This window comes from Podarcis raffonei, chromosome 10 (assembly GCF_027172205.1).
Source record: "Podarcis raffonei isolate rPodRaf1 chromosome 10, rPodRaf1.pri, whole genome shotgun sequence".
Classification (NCBI taxonomy): Eukaryota; Metazoa; Chordata; class Lepidosauria; order Squamata; family Lacertidae; genus Podarcis; species Podarcis raffonei.
In genome coordinates, this window is record NC_070611.1 from 42563871 (window position 1) to 42583475 (window position 19605).

Consider the following 19605-nt stretch of genomic DNA (forward strand, 5'->3'; position numbering starts at 1 on the left):
TAACATTTCATCCAAATTTGTGCTAATTTAATCCCTTGTTGTACAAGCAGCTATACACTACTGCAACAATTGTATATTGATCTTACAATACAAAGGTGGGGAAAGAACCCATGTAATCCTTGAATTACCTTGGACATTTAATGCTTAAATCATAAATGGGAATATCTGCATAGGTATATCACTGGGCCTGATCTAGAGCCATTGATGGTTGATCTGCTTAAAATTAGATTCTTATATTCAATCCAGTGTGCAAAATCTTATCGTATGAAGAAATTGGATTAATAGAGCCTAGAAGTTAGGAGTTGGTAATATTTCACATAGATATATTTTTCAACTGCTTTAGAGCCACCTTGTAATCTAATTTAAATATTTTCTAACATCTTAGTTTCACATAAAGGTTTTTCACATGTTTAAGAAAATCACCATTGTGCATTGACACAAAACTATGCATTTCATATAGCGTATGCAAGTTTTCTATTATGGCAATAACACTGCAGCACATAAAAATCTGACTTCACAGAAAATATAGTGAAATGTGTTATAAGAACAGCTTGTGAACAACAGGTGTGGTGAGTGTTACTACATCTAGGAACTGGAAGGTGTATACAAAAGGGTAAGCTATTGCCTTATCAACTAAGTTACCTTTCTTCCTGTCCATGGTCATATTTGTCGAAAGCTTCCATAGCTTAAAGCACTACACATCCATCTCTGTTAACTCTTTAATAGTTAAATGTAGGTGGGTTTTAGGTTTACATTTAAAGGAACAGCCATTCATTTCTATGCACTAGGGATATAGTTCTTTTTTAAAGCTCAACATACAGTAGTCCTTTTGAACATTTAGAATTGAATATGGAGATTATTTTTTACATAATTTCAATATTAACTAGGGTAATCTGTTCCCTACCGATACACTTGTCCTCATAGAAAGAAAAACTGATTCCACACCCCCTCAGGGGTAGTCCAGATGTATCACGCTTTTACTTTCTCTAAAAATGCTTTGGAATGAAATATGAACCAAGCAGAACTGTGGCTCCCAAATCCGTTGCTCGTACTGGTAGGCAGATAGGATTATGCAAATGCATTTTTATCCTAAAGCACACTGCAAAACACAAAACAGATTCCCTTCTATGCTGTATAAGATTTCATGAGGCAAAGAACCAGACATCAGTACACAATATTACACAGAGAAAATCACTTACCATAAACTGTACATTGTCAAATCCATTAGCCAGCAAGTGGTTCTCATACTGAGGTAGCCCAATATTTTCCAACCATTGTCCCACAGTCTGGACAGGGCATCTGGGTGCTGAAAGAGTTTGAGAAGGGAGGCGTTTAAGCAGGGAATATCCATCCAAAGGATAATAACGATGGTCCTGGGCTGAGAGGTGGCATTGCCACATCGTGTTCCGAGAGAAATTGGTATCAAAGGAGCCCGCCAGCTTGTCAAATGAATGCTTCCAGCAAGAAAGAAAGTCAGAAGTAGCACATAGTTTCCAGGGCAAGCTATAGAGTAAGATCTGCTCCTACCTCAACATTTCGTAGGTATTAATCTCTACTACAGACCAGTACGTCATGCAGTGGAGGGGAAAAGGCATATCAAGCTGTCAGCTGAGCTGTTTTCTGTTATATGTGATTGTCGGAATACTCCACCATGAGCAATGCACTGCTAGCAGCAAGAAATCTTTTATCAAATACTCCTACATTCATCAGTATGCAGCTCCATGCTCCTTGCTCCCCCTCGCTCGCTCCCCTTCATTACACAGCCTAGGCTACACCTCGCATTTTCAATAATAGCCATCAGATAAGGCAGATTTTTTGTCTGTAAGCTGTAAGCTTGCTACTGCTGCTTCCACCTACACACCCATCCAAGCATCAATCTTGAATGATGAGAGCAGTCAAAACAAATGCAGAAAATAGCAGGTCATCAGAGGCAAGCTAAAACGCTAAAATCTGAATAGAACCTTTCTACCAGTGATGCGTTACAGAGATCTGCCTGTTGTAGATTTTTTACGTTTCAGAAGACATCAGGAGACGCAAAGCATTAGCTGTAGCCTATTGCATGCTTTACTACTTGCTTCCTTTTTTTTTAGACTGCACTGAGCTTTGCTCTGCTCACAGTGTGCTCTAAACCACTGCTCCTATTAATTCTTTTCAATCAGCTCATAATGAATGAAGTGTTGCTTGTTAAAACCGAGTAACATAAATTGAACACCACCATTTCAGTCAAAATAATTATTTCTTCATCTTCTAAATTTTTCAAGCATAAAATACTACCAGACTTGTCAGCAAAGCTTCATTATAATCTGTTTAAAATTCAGTCTGAAAAAGGTAATCAATTCATGTTAACACTTAAATGATTTTTTTTACTATGTAAAATATCATATTCCTTTTCAAAAGAGGAACTGTCTGAATGAGAAAAGAATATATAAACATGATAAATTTTAAGAAGACTGAATGTTCAATATTTCTAAATTTACCAATATAGCTGATACTCTGGGAACTATAACAATAATTCATTCATAAACTTTGTTTTTCCACCTTAAATGCCATGTTTAACCACAGGGATAACAGTTTATTTATAGGAACTTTCTAAATATACATGAAATATGGTGGGTAAGGAATTCACATCTGCTCAAAAATATATTTGTTAGAAGCTTTTACAAATACATTATTTCCAGGTGTGTACTGCTGCAAATTAGTGCCTACATAAACAATCCCTTTATTGTTCATAACCAAAACATTACACACCCAGCACATGAGTGAATCAGAAAGCACAACACATTATGACTCACTTCTAGTGCAACTGAAGTCAGAGGGAAGTATCTAGGTGACTTCAAAATATCTTATTCAGCTCTTATAACTTATGTACTACTGAATGGGCAACGAAGCATTACTGAACTGGAAAATATTTACTGAAGACTTCAAACAAATAGTACTCTGTTTTGTTGCTGATATTTATGAAGGTAAATTCATCCATTCAGAGCCACCAGGAATCTAAGAAACAGTTTCACAGTATTTTGAGAATTGAGGAAGCAGATTAAAGATTTTCAGCCAATCTTATGCACACTTATTCAAAAGTAGGTCTAGCAAATAAAACAGGATTTACCTCCTAGTAAGAGCCTGAATGTATGCAGAGTTAGATTCACCCAAGTCCATGGATTTCAATCAGCTCTGCAAAGGATTGTGGGGCCTCATCATTGGAAATAAATGTTTAATGTAATATTTAATGTAAACTGCAACACACGTTAAAGAAAAAGCTCTTGGGTATGATTTTCCTTCCAGTTTTAATTACCTGCCACAATCTCTTTAAAAAGGGAATTAGCATTTCATTGACTTACAGATTTTGATTATTTTTAATTATTATTTTATGTTTTGGTACCATGCCCTCCTGCGACTAGAAATAGAGGATAAAATTCAATTTGTTCAATGTCACAGATATAGAAACATGGAATTGTAAGACCATACACAATTCTGAAATGCATCCAGCTTAAACACGAACATGCACACTTTATCAAAATGGCAGGCAGGGTTCCCCTACATTCATAAGATGGGTAATATGTATGTGTCTATGCTCTGAATAAACAGACAGTGCAACTAAACGAGGCTGTAGAGTGTCACATGCAGAAAAAAGAATTCAAGGAACTTATAGGGAAGCAATTAACGCAAAGGTGTGCAATTTGTAAGACATCAAGCCATATGCAGTCCATTAAGTTAAGTATAGTGGCCAGAAGTGCTCAACATGACCTTTGTTTGCAGACCCAAGGAGAAAGCAAAACCTGGAGATTTACCAAGTGCCTAGGGCTGCCATACATGGCAGGTGTGCTTTGTTTGGCTTGGTAGCTCTGGCATTCAATACCAATAGGGCCAAGAGCACAGAAGGAGACTAACCAGGGACACTGAGATTAAAGGAATAGTACCATGACTGATTGGTAATTAAACAAATAGATTCTTCAAGCTGCACCTTCAATTGAGCTTAGAAATGAACCAGAACCTCATATAGGTGTACAGTGGTACCTTGGGTTAAGAACTTAATTCATTCTGGAGGTCTGTTCTTAACCTGAAACTGTTCTTAACCTGAGGTACCACTTTAGCTAAGAGGGCCTCCTGCTGCTGCCGCACCGCCAGAGCACGATTTCTGTTTGCATCCTGAAGCAAAGTTCTTAACCTGAGGTACTATTTTTGGGTTAGCAGAGTCTGTAACCTGAAGCATCTGTAACCTGAAGCGTCTGTAACCCAAGGTACCACTGTAATAGCAACAGAGGCATATTTCCATAAAGCTGGTTCCTGCTAAAATTCTAACTGCTGCATTATGGGCTACATGAAATACTTTGCAAAGGCAGTTCCATGTAAAGTCTTTGCTTTGATGTAACTTTGAAACTCCCAGCCATTTAAGACAACTAACTGCATGAGTTATCATGGCAAGTTCTCTCTTCACTAAGAATAGGGTTGCCAAATCTTATGGAAATTTGCCAGAATCTGAACTTCCGACATGAGTTGCCATGCATCCAAATTTCAGAAATTTTTCGCCCAGACACTGTTTCCAACTGCTATATTCTGGCTATGTCTGGGAAATTCCAGACATGTGGCAGCCCTAACTAAGACATGCATAGTTGGCAATTAACCTAAGCTTGGCAAATGCACTCCTTTCATTTTACTACACAAAAACACCCCCAAGTTGCAAAAAAAAAATTATCAAAAATATTCAAATATTTTGAACTACAGCTCCTATCAGCCCCAGTCAGCACAGCTGGGAGTTGTAGTCAAAACACTAGGATGGCATCTGATTGGGGAAGGCAAGTCTACCACGACTAGTAGTTTCCAGGATTTCATATAGGATTCACCTCCAGTCCTACCTAGAGATACGGGAGAGCGAACCTATGACCTTTATCATTCAAAGTATGTGCTCTACCACTAAGTTATGCAGTCCATCCAATAATACTCATGGCTTCACACCATCAAATGTAAAGTTTGTAATGTTCAGTCGTGTTGAAACTTGACTTTTTAGTTGTTCAAATTTAGTTTTCAACTTTGAAAGGCTGGTGTCATTCCCTTTGTGTTCCCGTCTAACACAATAGTTGTTCTACATTTCTTCAAAACTATTCTTTCCAGACATTTGTATTGGCCCAGATTTGTCATCTTATATACAGCATGATGCAATTTTCACAGCTTTGTGTTTCATGTCAAATATATCAACACTTTTTTTAAGAAGTCAAAAACAATAGTGCAACCTGCCAATTGTTTCTAAAGCAACATATTTAATATAGGAAAAAATCTTCTACATAAAAATATTAGATGGCCATTGATGCTGGAGATAGGATTCCCTTTTACACTTATCTTTTTAAAATGTGATACAGTATATATTTCAACTCAGAAGAAAGGGTGTCTTCTTTTGGAGATAATTGTTACAGTAGATGTTGCAGTAGATCTTACTTAAATAGGCAAGTAGTATGCTGTGGCTTTGCTGACTGACCATCTATGAGGTTGATGTTTTGTGATATGTCCCTACATTTACATTACATTTTTTTCTTTTCTTTTTTTTAAAAAGTAAAATACAGGGAAGAAAATATAGATGTAGTAGAACATGAGAAGAAGAGTCTGGAGAATGTATTCTGCTACATGTTTCTTGTCTGTAACCAGAAATGGCGGGGGAGAATCAGAGCCCGGTGCAGTGTAGCTTCTAATATATGGTACCAACAGCTGCATCTTAAATGGTAAAAGAAATGTCATCTATGGGGCAATGCTGCATGTGGCATAAAGGACAGACCAAACGTGATCAATATGATAAGTGATTTAGTGACCCTCACATCTATATGGTCCCTCAAACATCAATGAGGTTTTGTTTGTGCAAGCTGCCTGGCACTGATTTCCCCCCTACAATTGCTGTGAAACATACGGAAACACACTGAATCAGAACAGGAGGAGGTATAGCAGATAAAGAGAAAAGCTGTAATAAGGGCACGTCTTAGTCAGGCTTATTTAACACACACAAGGCTTTCCATATGGTGCTCTCCATGCCCCAATTCTCTGCATGCCCCAATTCTCTGCATGCTTGCAGGGCAGAATGGAGGAAATCCTGTTCTGTGCACTGCAGCTGCAATCCATGTATAAGAAAATTAGGCATTTGTCTCATTCCCCTCCTTCAGAAATGTTTTTGATACCTTCAAACTAGGGAGGTTTGAACTTGCAGCAACAATTTTCCCCTGCAAAGGGAGGGATGGACCGGTTAGGACGGAATGTGATAGATTCATGAACACTTACTGAGTTTTCTGAGTGGATTGAGCAGGTGATCCTGTTGAAGTCCTAGCTTCATTATGGAATGTTGAGACTCATAGGTCATTGATATGATTGCTCCTGAGGTCTCCCTGATGCTTCACTTGGTATTATGGGTAGCTGTGATTGATGAAATGGACTGGGTGGGGGTTATAGCATAAGTGGTGTAGTTCTTGCAGCCAACTGAGCATGTGTTCAAGCTCATAATCAAGCCTACTACATGGCAGCGTGGGCAGCAAAGAGTTCCTACTTTGCTGCCTCCATTGCATCCCCAAGAACCCATCCTGAAGAGTTGTTCCATGTGGACCAGAGGTTGGTTAACCAGGAGGGCAGACCTGGAGAAGTTTTTAATGTCTGATGCTGTATTGTTTTTAATATTCAGTTGGAAGCCGCCCAGAGTGGCTGGGGAAACCCAGCCAGATGGGCAGGATATAAATAATAAATTATATTATTATTATTATTATTATTATTATTATTATTATTAGTGCTCCTTGGCCCTCTAGCATCTGTGTGATGGAGTTCTGCAGAATTTATCCCCTCCCCAGTGCTAGTTAACATTTATGTGAAGCCATTGGGAGCAGTCATTGGGAGTTTTAAAGCAAGGTGCCACTAGTATGCTGTTTACACATAGCTCTACTCCTCTATACCTTGGGAATCAGGAAAGGCTGTGAAAGCGCTGGGTAGCTGTCTCAATGCAGTGGTGGACTGGATAAGGGTCTATGTGTTGCTCATCTACTACCAAGCCAGGTTTAAGTTAGAAAGCCCTGAACAACTTCAGTCCAGGGTAACTTAGGGACCGCTTGAACTTACATCCCAGTTTGATTTCAAGATCATCTGCAGGAATAACATTGAGACTTGTTTCACAGCAACAAGAAACCAATCCTTTAGTGCCATTGGCCCAGTCTTGTGGAAGTCTCTTTTGTTTCTACTGCTTTTTATGAATAATAGTGTGTGTGTGTGTGTGTGTGTGTGTGTGTGTGTGTGTGTAATAAACTGGGAATAGGCTTAATTAAGATCCGATAAGAGATATGCACCTGAGAAACAAAGATCAATACTAATTATGTACACTGAAGCTACTTTTAAATCTGAGAATTTTAACTTCAGCCTTCAGGCAAGAGGCTGATTCAGGAAACACACCCACACCCAATGCCTAAGCCTACCTACATCTGTAGTCAATAAAGTTATGGCAATTTTCAATTCCAGAATGTTGTTGTGGCGATTCTTTACCTGTTGCCATGTCAGCCCTTTCCGTCCCCCAGGTTCACAAATGGATACTTCAGAACTTTTGTTTTGCAAGCAAATGCTGTGGTAATAATAAACCATACAGCTAAACTTAGGGAAAACCTAAAACCTCCCACTTTCAAGCTGCATGGAAAGAGCAGAGAAATAGCCTAAAGGTATGTTGTTCAAGCCAAATCAATGAATTGTGAGAAACAGCGTGAACCTTTTAGACAAGCCTATATAGCTAAAAATAATTTGGTTGCTTGCTTAGACATTGGCTGAACTAGTGGCAAAAAAGTGTAGCAAAATATCAAATTTTATGTGGTCTCTAGCAGAAGATTAAAACTTTTCTATTACACATGAAACACTTTTTTAAACAAAAGAATAGAAGATTTTTAGATTGGGTCTAAATGCTGACTACAAGGTTTCAAGATCCATCCTCATTCCACCTACAACTCCTGCTTTGTATAAGACATCTTGCCCAATTAATTATTCTAAAGAACTTGAAAGCCTGCACACTATTTTGCGATATTTTACTTGATATAAGTATTGTCCAGCTACGGACTTCTAGGATTTTTCCTTACAGACCAACACAACTGCCTTTTTTATGTACCTTGGAGAATACTGTATCTAGCCATTCAGGGTGGTATCTGCAACACAAGGATAATTATTTTTTTACAAGCTGGAAAGGGATTTTCCATATTGAGAATCACATTTCCTCCTATCACTAGGCAATACTCCACAAGTTGGCTTGAATCAACTCTTTTACTTATTATACCACACAAGATTTTTCTCAGGCTTTGATGATATAAAGACTGCCATGTTTTGCTGTGCATCTGCTTTCTGCTTAAGCAGGAAGCTTGGTGTTTTGCTTAAGACCTGAAAAAGAGCTGAATAATAGAAAGATTTGATGTTTTCAAAAACTAGGCCATTGATTCTTCATCCCAGAATTCTACACGTAATCTGATACCTGCAAATACAAGAGATTACTTGAGTTTGCAATCTCCTTCTTCAGACGGAATGTAAATACGGTATTTACTTGAATCTAATGCTCATCTTTTTTTGCCAAATTACATTACAAAAATTAAGGTGTGCATTGGATTCAATTGCGCATTAGACTCAAGTATATACAGTACAAATCCAGTCTTCCTCTCCCCGTCCTTTATAAAAACTCCCCCGTCCCCAATCTCCTGCTTTGTGCAACTTGTTGCCTGATTTAGAATTCTGTAGAATTATTTAGGTATTCTTTTGTGACATTTTGGTTGGTCCTAATAAAGATATTCCCCAACTGTGAATTAATGGTGATGAAGTAGGCCATAGGACCATGTTTGCCCACTTGCTGGCATGCCAGACTGACAACTATTTGAAGTCATGTTGGAGTAGGGGACTGCATGTAGACACAATCTGTGTGGTCAGTCCCCCCTCCCCCATATTTGAAAAGGATTACATAGACATCAGGTTTATATCAGTTAGACTCTTGTACACAAACTTCTAATCAAATGTGACACCCAATTCACGTACATTAGGCAAGATTAGGAAAACATGCCAGGGAGGAGAGTGCGAGCAATCCTGAACCCCCACTACATATAAAAATAAAATGGTGCTTCTGTTCAGGATTCCAACCATCAACACTTTTTTTCTCCCTCTTGTGCATGGATGGGACCTTTAAAAAAAATATTTATATACTGCTACACCATAAAAAACCCAAAGCCATTTACAGCAGAAAAAACCCTAAAACCATACAATAAAAACTATATTTAAAAAGTTAAAAACAGACCTCAATTAACCATAGTGGAAAGATGCTTTATCAATTGCCTGCATAGACCTGGTGAAATAAAAAAGTTTTCAGCAGGCATTTAAAAGTTGGCACAGAAGATGCCTGCTAAATCTCCATTGGCAGTAAGGAGATACATAGTTGCCCTGTGTGTCCTGGAAATTTGTGTATTATTGGCAGGTTAAACCTAGCACATATGTTTGTGTAATACTGGCAGTGGAGAAAAACATGTTCAATTGTTTCTATGTGCTCAGTTTCTTTTTGTTGTGAGTCAAGGACCCGCCACCCACTTAGATATAAATAAGACACAAGGACACAAGTATTTTAGGTTAATGGGCTAAAGAAGGCCACAACTTTATTGGTTACAGCATGTGAGTGGTATTGGCTTAGGCACTGGATCAAACAATCTATACATGACTCCACCCTACACAGCGGGGAGTCATTTGAGGCTTAACAACCAGTGGGAGGAGCTTGTTGATGCAAATACAACTGGAAGCTTCCCCTGATGTCACCGGAGGTCATGCCATGGCCCTAGCCATCAGCAGGGCATTGGACAGGATCCACGACCGCCGGATTCCTTTAACGGAATACCCAACAAGGGGAGGGGTAGGTGATGGCCACAACCTGCCCTCCAACACACCACACATATTCCAATGAATTCCAACGAATTCAGGAAGCAGAATGAGGGCACAGCACTGCCGCGGCCATTGAAATGTGACTAAACCCCGTCCCCAAGCCAGCCGGAATAACTGACGCAGGGGGCCGAATACACCCCCCTGCCAATGTGGGAACTGGCTTCCGCTCACAACTCCTCCCCTCTGGTAGAAGGAGAGGGTTTGTCAAAAGAGCCTCACCAACTGGAAGAATGACCAATAACACTCCTGCAGATGATCTCAGTGATCAAGCTAGGATATAAGGGTTCAGATGATCCCTGAGGGACCCTGGACCTAAGTTATTCAGGGCTTTGTAAAGTTAAACAAGAAACTTGAACCTGGCTCAGTAGTAGATGGGCAGCTATGTAAGGATCCACACTTGGACAATAAGCTCACCATTAGGATACCATGAAATAATAATCAAGTAATCTTACAACCAAAATAAATTTAGACAGTGTATAAAGCATCATAAATTAGTCCTAGTTCTCTTTGTGCTTGTATCCTCTCACCTGCCTCTCCTCCTCCAAAGACAGTGTTTCTTTCAGCTACAAGAAGACTCTTCCAGTCTACAGACTCCCAGCAACTTGTCAGAGTCTCTGAGCTTAAGGCCCCCCGTCATCAGTCTACTTCACACAATCAACTTACCAGATTTGTTTCTTTTCCAAGTCAGCCCCCAAGGAATGTTGGAAATCTAATTCAATTGTAGTTTCTCTTCAACATTTCTTGCAGTAGTCTGGCATTCTTTTCTCTCTAATGTCATCACTAAACGTTCAGTCAGAATCTAGTACTAATAGAAAGTCTGCCCTAAATCCTCTGCAGTTCACTAGGCTATAGTACTGAGAGGACAATCAGAGAAGAGATGTATTACTACTTTTTTTGTTTTCTTGCTGGGACCTTGCTGACTTATTAGATGCTAATGCTTTTCTGGTCTGAACAAGGATAGTGTTGTGAGTTTGTGAGTAGGGGGAATAGGGTGTATGCCAAGACCCTTCTAATGCCTAGGCCCCCTTCTAATTCTTGGAACAGCCAGGCTAGTTTCCTGCTAAAGTGATAGCCTAGGTGATGAACAAAGAGAAGGGGCTCTGTGTGAAATGACAAATGGGTGGGGCCTCTCCTCCAACTCACAGATAGAAGGACAAATCCAAAGCTGAGAATAGAGTGTGGAGTGATGTAAACTAGAAGAAAAACAGCAAACTGGCAACTGAGAGAGACAGAGTGATGTTTGATTTCTGTTTGAATCCAAGGCTGAGGCTATGGGGGAAGCAAGACCCTCTTGGGTTGTTAATGCTGTGAACCACTGCACTGTAGGCTCAGGATGTAAATACCTGGAAATAATCATTATGTCATGAAGACACTGCAGTCTCCACTGTTCCTCACTCCAAAGGAAACATGAACCCCTGGAATCTCACATGGCTCAGAGACTGGGGTGGTGTGCAACAAGGCCAACAGTTCCAAACTTATCTGTGCACATTTACATTATTGCTTAGATACAGCCTCTAGGAAATAATCTCACTTCAGATTTTCTGTGCTTCAAAAGATTTCTATTTAAGGCCTAAGGATGAGAAATCTGCAATGATATTTCCGAGAAGCAGATGAACAATTAATTTCCCCTTCTCAATGTGTAACACAGCACACAGACTCCCAGTACTGCAAAGAGGATTCAGAATCATCACTTTAGAGCAGAGCTTTCCAAACTTTTCATGTTGGTGACACACTTTTTAGACATGCATCATTTCGCGACACAGTACAGTAATTCAGTTTTACATAATTTCGCAACACAGTAATTCAGTTTTACATAATTTTGTGACACAGTAATTCAGTTTTACTAGCAAACTGGAGGTTAAACTAATCCCTTTCCACCCCTGGAGAGAGCGTGGGGAGCATTCGTGCGCCACACCTACACACTGCAGCTGATACACTAGCATGTCGCGACACACACTTTGGAAGGCTCTGCTTTAGAGTCTAGACCATCAACCCCCATGGGTGCTAATACAGTGGTACCTTGTGATGCGAACATGATCCGTTCCGGAACCCCGTTCGCATCCCGAACGGAACGCAAGACGCGATGATGTGTCTGCGCCTGCGCGGATTGTGTTTTGCCGCTTCCGTGCATGCGTGTGACATCATTTTGAGTATCTGCGCATGCGCGAGCAGTGAAACCCGGAAGTAATGCGCTCCATTACTTCCGGGTTGCCACAGAGCGCAACTCGAACGCGCTCAACCTGAAGCACATTCAACTCGAGGTATGACTGTATATCAAGTTCACCACTAAAACACATTTATCCATCAACCTTTGAAAATCCTGAAAGGAGGATAAGAGTTCCCAGGCCACACTCCCTTTCCTGGCCAAACCCCTCAACTGCCCTGCTTCACACCCTCCCTGAGTGTTTTGCCTGACTGGAATGTGTCGTTGAACTCTGATAATGCCTCTTGCCTGCTTATCTGGCACACACAGTGGGTGTGTAGAAACTCGCCTACAGTGCAAAGGTAAAAATGTGCTTATTACTCTGCCCACTTTTACATCTAGCCTCACCCACCACTGGCATGTGGCCCCCAAAAGTTGCCCAGAATAGAATGCAGTCCTTGGATTACAACCTGTATCATATTTGAGTGCGGTTTTATTTTGAGAATAAAGCTATAAAGCTATTTTAAGTATTCTAAATAAATAATTGCATAATGCCATCAGACCAAGATGTTAAGATTTGCTTTCTTAAACAAAATCGCAAAGGTTTCCTGATCCTAAATATTTTGAATAGCTTATATACCTGAAAAAACAGTTTAAAAGAGCTGAATACTTGCAATATTTTTGTCTTTATTTTCTAATATCTCCCTGCTCCTTTCTCTAGCATTCCTTGGCACAGAACACACATTGTTCCTATTCTTTGTTTACAGTTCAGATTATAATAAGAGATGAATAAGTTTATGCCTGAGCAATTTATTAAGTATAGAAAATCTTGTTACAATGCAGAAAAAGGATTGTGTGGCAAAGGCTATGATACTATTTATGCACACTTGCCTGACAGCAAACTCCACTGAACAAAACTGGACTCACTTTCAGGTAAACATACATAGAATCATGCTGTAGGTGTCCTCAATAACTACTGACTGAGTGGTCATTTATTCTCAAGCTCAGCCCACACAATTTTAATAACCGCATTTGTTAATGGCTGTCATTAAGAAAGACAATGTTTAATGGTGATATAAATAAAGTATCTGCAACTCTCAGAGTCTTGAATCACTCTGGCAGAAATCTGGAGATTGTATTCTTTACCACCCATAGCCACTGGCAACATGCATAACATGCATCCATATTAAAATACGGTCAATATCAAAGCCAGTGTCACATATTAGATTAATAAAGATAACTTCTCATTGAAGAGTACATGTATGAGACTACTGTAGCTAGTGAAGATCAGCAGACAGCAATTAAGTTGGCTGAAATCCACTGATTTTAATGGTTCTGTTTATGACTAACCCTATATATCAACCTATATTCTCCTAAATATATAAGAAAAAATTGTGGGGAAATGGTTTATATCAAAATGCCTACACATTTCCAATTAAAATTCTGTTCTAATTAAATACTTATATTTTATCTCATTTCTGCCCTTATAGAGGGAGGATATTAACAGCTTTGAAGGAAAATAAGCTTGCCAAAGTTACAACCATATGGTAACAAATACAGAGAATGGCCAATATAGCAGTGCTTCTTCCTTTAAAAACATTAAGGGTTTTTTGGACTCTATTCTATTCTTTTCTCTCTTATTTTCATCCAGGAGGAGATGAAACTTTGACTGTTACACTAAGATTACAGGTAGTAACTACACTCTCAACTATACTGAGGAGCTACTAACATATACCTCTTGAAACCAATATCACAGAATGTAGGAAAAAGGGAGTTTAAAGAACTCGCAGTAAAGGCTAAATACATACTTACACTAGTTTCTTCTTTCTCAATCATCACTTTATGAGTGCTCTATTACTGATCATACAAAAGACAATTGGTGCAGTTTGACAGAGTTAGTGTTCAGAAAAATACATTTACTGTTTCCTGTTCTAAAATGTGTATTCTGATTTCAAGAGATCTCAGTTTGAGAGGGAAAACATGGCCGTGCCATATACCTTTACAGTAAAAAAATCGAGCAATATGCTACTGAGCAATCTACTGTTTCTCAAACAATATTGCAACTAACTACTTTCTTTCCAAGAACATTCGAGAATATCATAGCAGTCTAGAGACTACTCGTGTGGTATAAGCTTTCATGGACTAGAACTCACTTGCAGATATACAAAAAGTTATCGTTGGTTAGTGTGTTTGGAGACAGAAAAAATGTAAGCAGTGTGACCAAAAAGCTATGAAATATAAAGGATGACACTAGGTCCATGAGATTTCTATGGAGAAGCTGAACATATCTGAGGCAAGGATGGCCCATCTCCATATGTGCCAGTGGCATAGGAAGGGGGGTGCGGTGGGTACGGTCCGACCCAGGTGTCATCACTGAGGGGGGTGACAAAATGGCTATGGGCTATATAAGTCTGTGGCATTTTTAACTGTCAGGTTAATTTAGAGAAGCAATTAACCCAAAATGAATGCCTAACAGAACAACAAACTATATTGCTGGAATCAATCAAGAACAAAGGCATAGCTAGGGGGCAGGGGCGGGACACTGGGTGCCACACCACGGGGGGCAGCACTTACTGCAGGGCCTGCAGCGTGCCCGAGCCACACATCTTTCTTGGGAGTGGCATGGTAGCTCGGGCACCTGCAGGCTTCACACTGCCCAAAATGGCAGCTTGTGGCTTGCATCCACCTGCCACCTCTCCCTCAGCCACCCTACAGCTGAGGGGGGGTGTGATGAGGCCCGGTGCAGCGTGCCCTGCCCCAACTTGCCCTGCCCCCAAACCAAGGGTGCATGTGACGCTCCAGGCGCCTGAGCGGCTAGCAACGCTGCTGATATGTGCCTGCCCATAATTTTACATCCTCAGCAGACAAGTATAGTAAATGATTACAGGGAGGCACCCTTTTCAGTGATAGAGTCCCTGCTTTGGACTGCCACCCCCAAAGGAGGTTGCATGGCAACCATTCTCATATTGTTTTGCCTTCAGATTGCATTTAAAAAAGTTCTAAGGTATGCAGCTCCTTGACCCTGCAAATTGAGCATGGATGTCTGCATAGGGGAATTCTAAACAGACAGGCCTGGAATCCATGTGTGTAGGCTTTACATCTGCACAGGTATACACTTATCACACGGATAGCAGAGCAATACCGGCATGTAATGATGAGGGCTGGTTAGTAACCTGGCCCCAGTGTCCCTTTGTAACCAGAGCACCTAATGCTAATGCTGGTGGTTAAAAATAAGCAACTGGAAACACATGACGCAGTCATATGTGGAAAATAACAAGCATTTAAGTCATGTCTGCACCACAGCTTTAGTTTGCCACACTGGCAGATATGACCACTAGCATGGTCAGTATTTTTTTTTCTTTAGAAAAGTTAAAAAGGAAAAAGGAAATAAATACCAGTTATATTACCCATCCATATCTCATCAGCAAATTCAATCCATACTCAAATCAGTTAATATATACCAACATTTCCTGCCACAATTTCTCCTGTTCATCTCCTCTGTGTTTCACTTACTCAAACCATTCTATCAATCATAATTTATATCAATCACACTGATCTTTTTCAGTAGTCAATAGGAAAACATTTCTGGCTTAGATACAGCTCTCTTTAGTTACAATTTTTGACAATGACACTTGCTTTTCCCAGCACAGAAATAGATGAGCAATGTGACATTGCTAATAGTATCCTATTGACATATCTGTCCACAAATGAATTAAAAATGATAAAGAGAGGCACTGAATTTAAGCATATGCTTTGAACATCATGGTTATTCAAAGTCAAATAGCAGGATGTGTTTTTATTTTTAGTACTGATTAAAGGGTGAAAAGTGCCCCAAAACTGCTGTACTGCATCAAAAATGCTGAATGCAATTTAACCCTGGCTAGTGCTACTAAAATATGATACAATCACAAAACATGGCTATATTTTACCATTTTCCTAGCTATCACAGTAGTGATTAAGGTTATCATATTAAAAGAAAAAGTATTTATTTCTTACTTGCAATACCATCATTAATCACTTCTAGTCCAGTAGTAATACCAGCATCTATGGAACTCATTATTTTATCAATCTGAAAGAAAAAAGGGGGGAGTATTAAATGCTATGATTATGCCTCATGATACATTTACAAGTAAAGAAACAAAAATTGCTTGTATTATTTAAGGGGCAATAAGAGACTTGAGAACAGTACACAAAAACATGTGACTGACCCCTCTCCAATCTCAGTAGTTTCAAAAATTATCAGAGAAGCTCAGTCTATGCAGTTCCAACAGCATGGGGGCCACCCTACTTAATGTCGGGTGAAGATCACCTAACTCAGTATCTTAAAATGTTTGGTATCATAGCACACAGCAAAAAAGAGAAATGGAGCTACGATTTTTTTAAAAATTGAAAACCTAAGGTTTGGTGAGGGACTCTAGTCAAAGACTGTCCATAAAAAATAGATGCAGACATGTCCATATTTCAACAGGACCCATCCCTTTTCATTCAATTACCAAGCATAAGGTATATGTGCTTTTACACTAAAGGGCTGGTGGTAATTTCTTCAATTAGCTTTGTTCCACATACCCATAGTGCTTGTCAATTTTTCATTATACACTTCTTCTGTTGTCCCTTGTTATAGGGAGACTGGTTGAATTAACAAGAGATTCCCTTGGGTTTGGAAACTGCAGTTTACAGAACCATTAATTGGTTTGCAACCAAAGGCCACAGATTACATCTAGGTGACTGAATTCTCTGTGGAGATAATAACCTCCATTAAGCTTATGGCACTGCAACAAAAACCTCTGAAATTTGTGCCAGATATCTAACTGCTCTGGGGCTATCACAATATATATTCCCTGAGAATTTTTTCATTAGATATAGTACATTTTTTTGTTTTCATCAAAAAACCAAGCACACTTTTGATCTTGTGCAAAGGATTGTATATATGCAGCACGGCTATCAATTTTTCTACCAATTTTTTTAAAAAAACACTTACAACTCAAGGTTCACCAATTGATTTAGAATGTGTGTGTGTGTTTTAATCTCCAAATGTTCAACAGGTCTTCTCAAGTGACCTGGAGGGCTACAAATTGAAACACACATACAAATACCAAAAGTTCCACTGTGCTCAGAGATCTTACAGTGCACAGGAACATGTCTGCCTTATAATAGGGCAGATTATTTGTCCAACTCAATGAGTATTATCTAATCCAGTCTTCACCAGCCTCATGCCTTCCAGGTGTTTTGGACTACAACTCCCTTCAGCCCCAACCATCACAGCTTTGGGAGTTATATTATTTATTTATCCTACATTTTAGACATATTTTTTGCACTCAAGGTCCTCAATGCTATTGACATTCATCTCTCTGAATTTTGATTCAGGGCTCTCCATCACATTCTACTTATCTTTCATGTATGTATGTATGTATGTATGTATGGTATAAAAAATCAGAGGCTTACTTCTTCCCATTCTGAAGTAAAGGATGGTGTTCTTTCAGAATTTCTTCTAGAGCTTTCCGGATCTACTGTAGATTCATTCCAATTTCTTCTTGCTTTTTGCTCATTAGATGGGTAGGAAATCAGATTAGAGTCTGATTTTGAAACATATTTGGATAAATGCATGTCAAGGAGAGTCTTTGGCAAAGATCGTATCCTCCCAAGTGTGCAAGCACGTTCCACAAACCCTGCAGCATTAACAACCCACTGATCCCCAGTTCTTGTCATGCCAGCCAGTGTGTTAGTTTCTCCTAGATTACCTTTAGAAGGAAATATAGTTCTGCTTAAAATGGGTGGCTTTTTCTTTTTAACTGAAATATCGGTGCTGTTTTCTTGTTGCAGCTGTGCTGAATTCAAAATACTTTGGATTGAATTTTTGTGGTAGAATTCATCAGCTGGGCTCCCTGTTCTATATAGCTGAAGTGGGTTTTCAGGTGGGTCACAAGCAGGTGATGATCCATGAAGTAGGCCAGCAAACTGTTCAGCAGAGTGTGCTTCAAGTTGCTCACTTTCAATGGAGGTTTGTTGAGTTCCTGCAATATAAAATGTTTATTTCAATTATTATTTTTATCAAATATTCTTCAAAATGAAAACAAACCTCTCCTTCAACAAAATAGTAATTTTAGCATGATGTTTATTGTGTACATTTAAAAATACCTGATGCCACTTGCCAAAGAAAAATGTATTTGCATATCGTTTCCTTGACTATACTGACTAGGACTAATTGTAAATATACCTTGGCACAATAGAAGAGAAGGGGAAATATTTATTTACTTGCTTTGCTACATTTCTATAGGCACTGACTTAGTTACCTTTCTTTAGCAGCTCATGAAGTGTTTTTAGCTTTATTTTAAAAAAACCTAATGAAGAGGACACAAAACAAAGTCTTATAACACTTTGAAGACTTTGAACAATTTTATTGTTGCATAATTTTGGGAACTAGAACCCACTTCATCATATGAAGAATTATCAGCCTCATTGGCAGATCTTTAACTATACACATTGGTACAGAGAAAACAAATAGTCAGCAGCTGGACAAATAGGTGGAATCCACACACATATAAAAACCGTTCTGAAAATGTTTTTTTGAAGTGTTTTTGAAAACACATTGAATTTTCCATCAGGCTCACTATCGCCATCTCGTGTCACACTGCACTTAAAACACACTTAAAACGTTTTATTTGCAGCTGTATAGCTGAGTCCTGTGGAAATACCATGAAATATAGTCCATGAAATACAAGGGGTGAAGTCAATGACTTTATTTACAATGTCCTCCCTCACTCCACACCAAAATATTTTAGTGGATCCTGGTCTACAAATGCTTGTGCTGCAATACATGTGCTGGTCTTTCTGGTGCTACAGAAATCTAACAGATTAACACAGACATCCCTCTGAAATTGGTCCCTGTAGCGGATTTACCCTGCTAACTGTCCCCAATTAAATATAGTGGACCTACCTCACGTTACCAATTTAATGAATGTCTACAATTTACCACAGGCTACCTGGATAAGGGCCTTGTTTAAGGGAAACTGTGGTTCAGGGAGTCTCAGGCAGCAGTTAATCAAACAAGGAAAGCTTTTTTTACAAAAAAAAAGGAAGTTGGTGAAACAAAGTTGGGTCAGGTAGAAGTTACTACTAAAACTAAACATAAGGGTGTCACAGGCTTAAACACAGTAGTACAGGCACAGCTTCTCTTAAACTCCCTTTGCTCAAAATCAGTTGTTACACTTCAGTTTCTGTTACTGTTTCCTAGGTCCTTACACTTAGGTCAGTGTTTATTACAGTGGTGCTTCGGGTTACAGATGCTTCAGGTTACAGACGCCGCTAACCCAGAAATAGTACCTCAGGTTAAGAACTTGGCTTCAGGATGAGAACAGAAATTGCACGGCGGCAGCGGGAGGCCCCATTAGTTAAAGTGGTACCTCAGGTTAAGAACAGTTTCAGGTTAAGAACAGACCTCCAGAACAAATTAAGTTCTTAACCCGAGGTACCACTGTAGTTTGGTTCACAAGCAAAGGGGCACTTTTCATCAGTTACCCACTTTTTTTTTTTAGCAATCCCACTCCTGAGGTATTCTAATCAGT

The 19605-nt window shown here is 39.3% G+C and overlaps 1 protein-coding gene across 12 annotated transcripts in view; it reads right to left on the bottom strand.

Annotated features, from left to right (window-relative positions):
• Positions 1-19605, bottom strand: part of ANKS1B (ankyrin repeat and sterile alpha motif domain containing 1B) — a 321126-nt gene that overhangs the window by 169050 nt on the left and 132471 nt on the right. For 7 of the 12 annotated variants that reach the window (XM_053406679.1, XM_053406677.1, XM_053406676.1 and 4 more), the window contains 3 exons: positions 17486-18054; positions 16040-16112; positions 1200-1306 (listed from right to left, as the gene is read on the bottom strand). In XM_053406679.1, the coding sequence (XP_053262654.1) occupies positions 1200-1306; positions 16040-16112; positions 17486-18054 (749 nt within the window). Of the gene's footprint in view, positions 1-1199; positions 2006-16039; positions 16113-17485; positions 18055-19605 lie in introns of those variants that run through there. The other 5 variants (XM_053406692.1, XM_053406691.1, XM_053406690.1 and 2 more) reach the window with 2 other exon arrangements.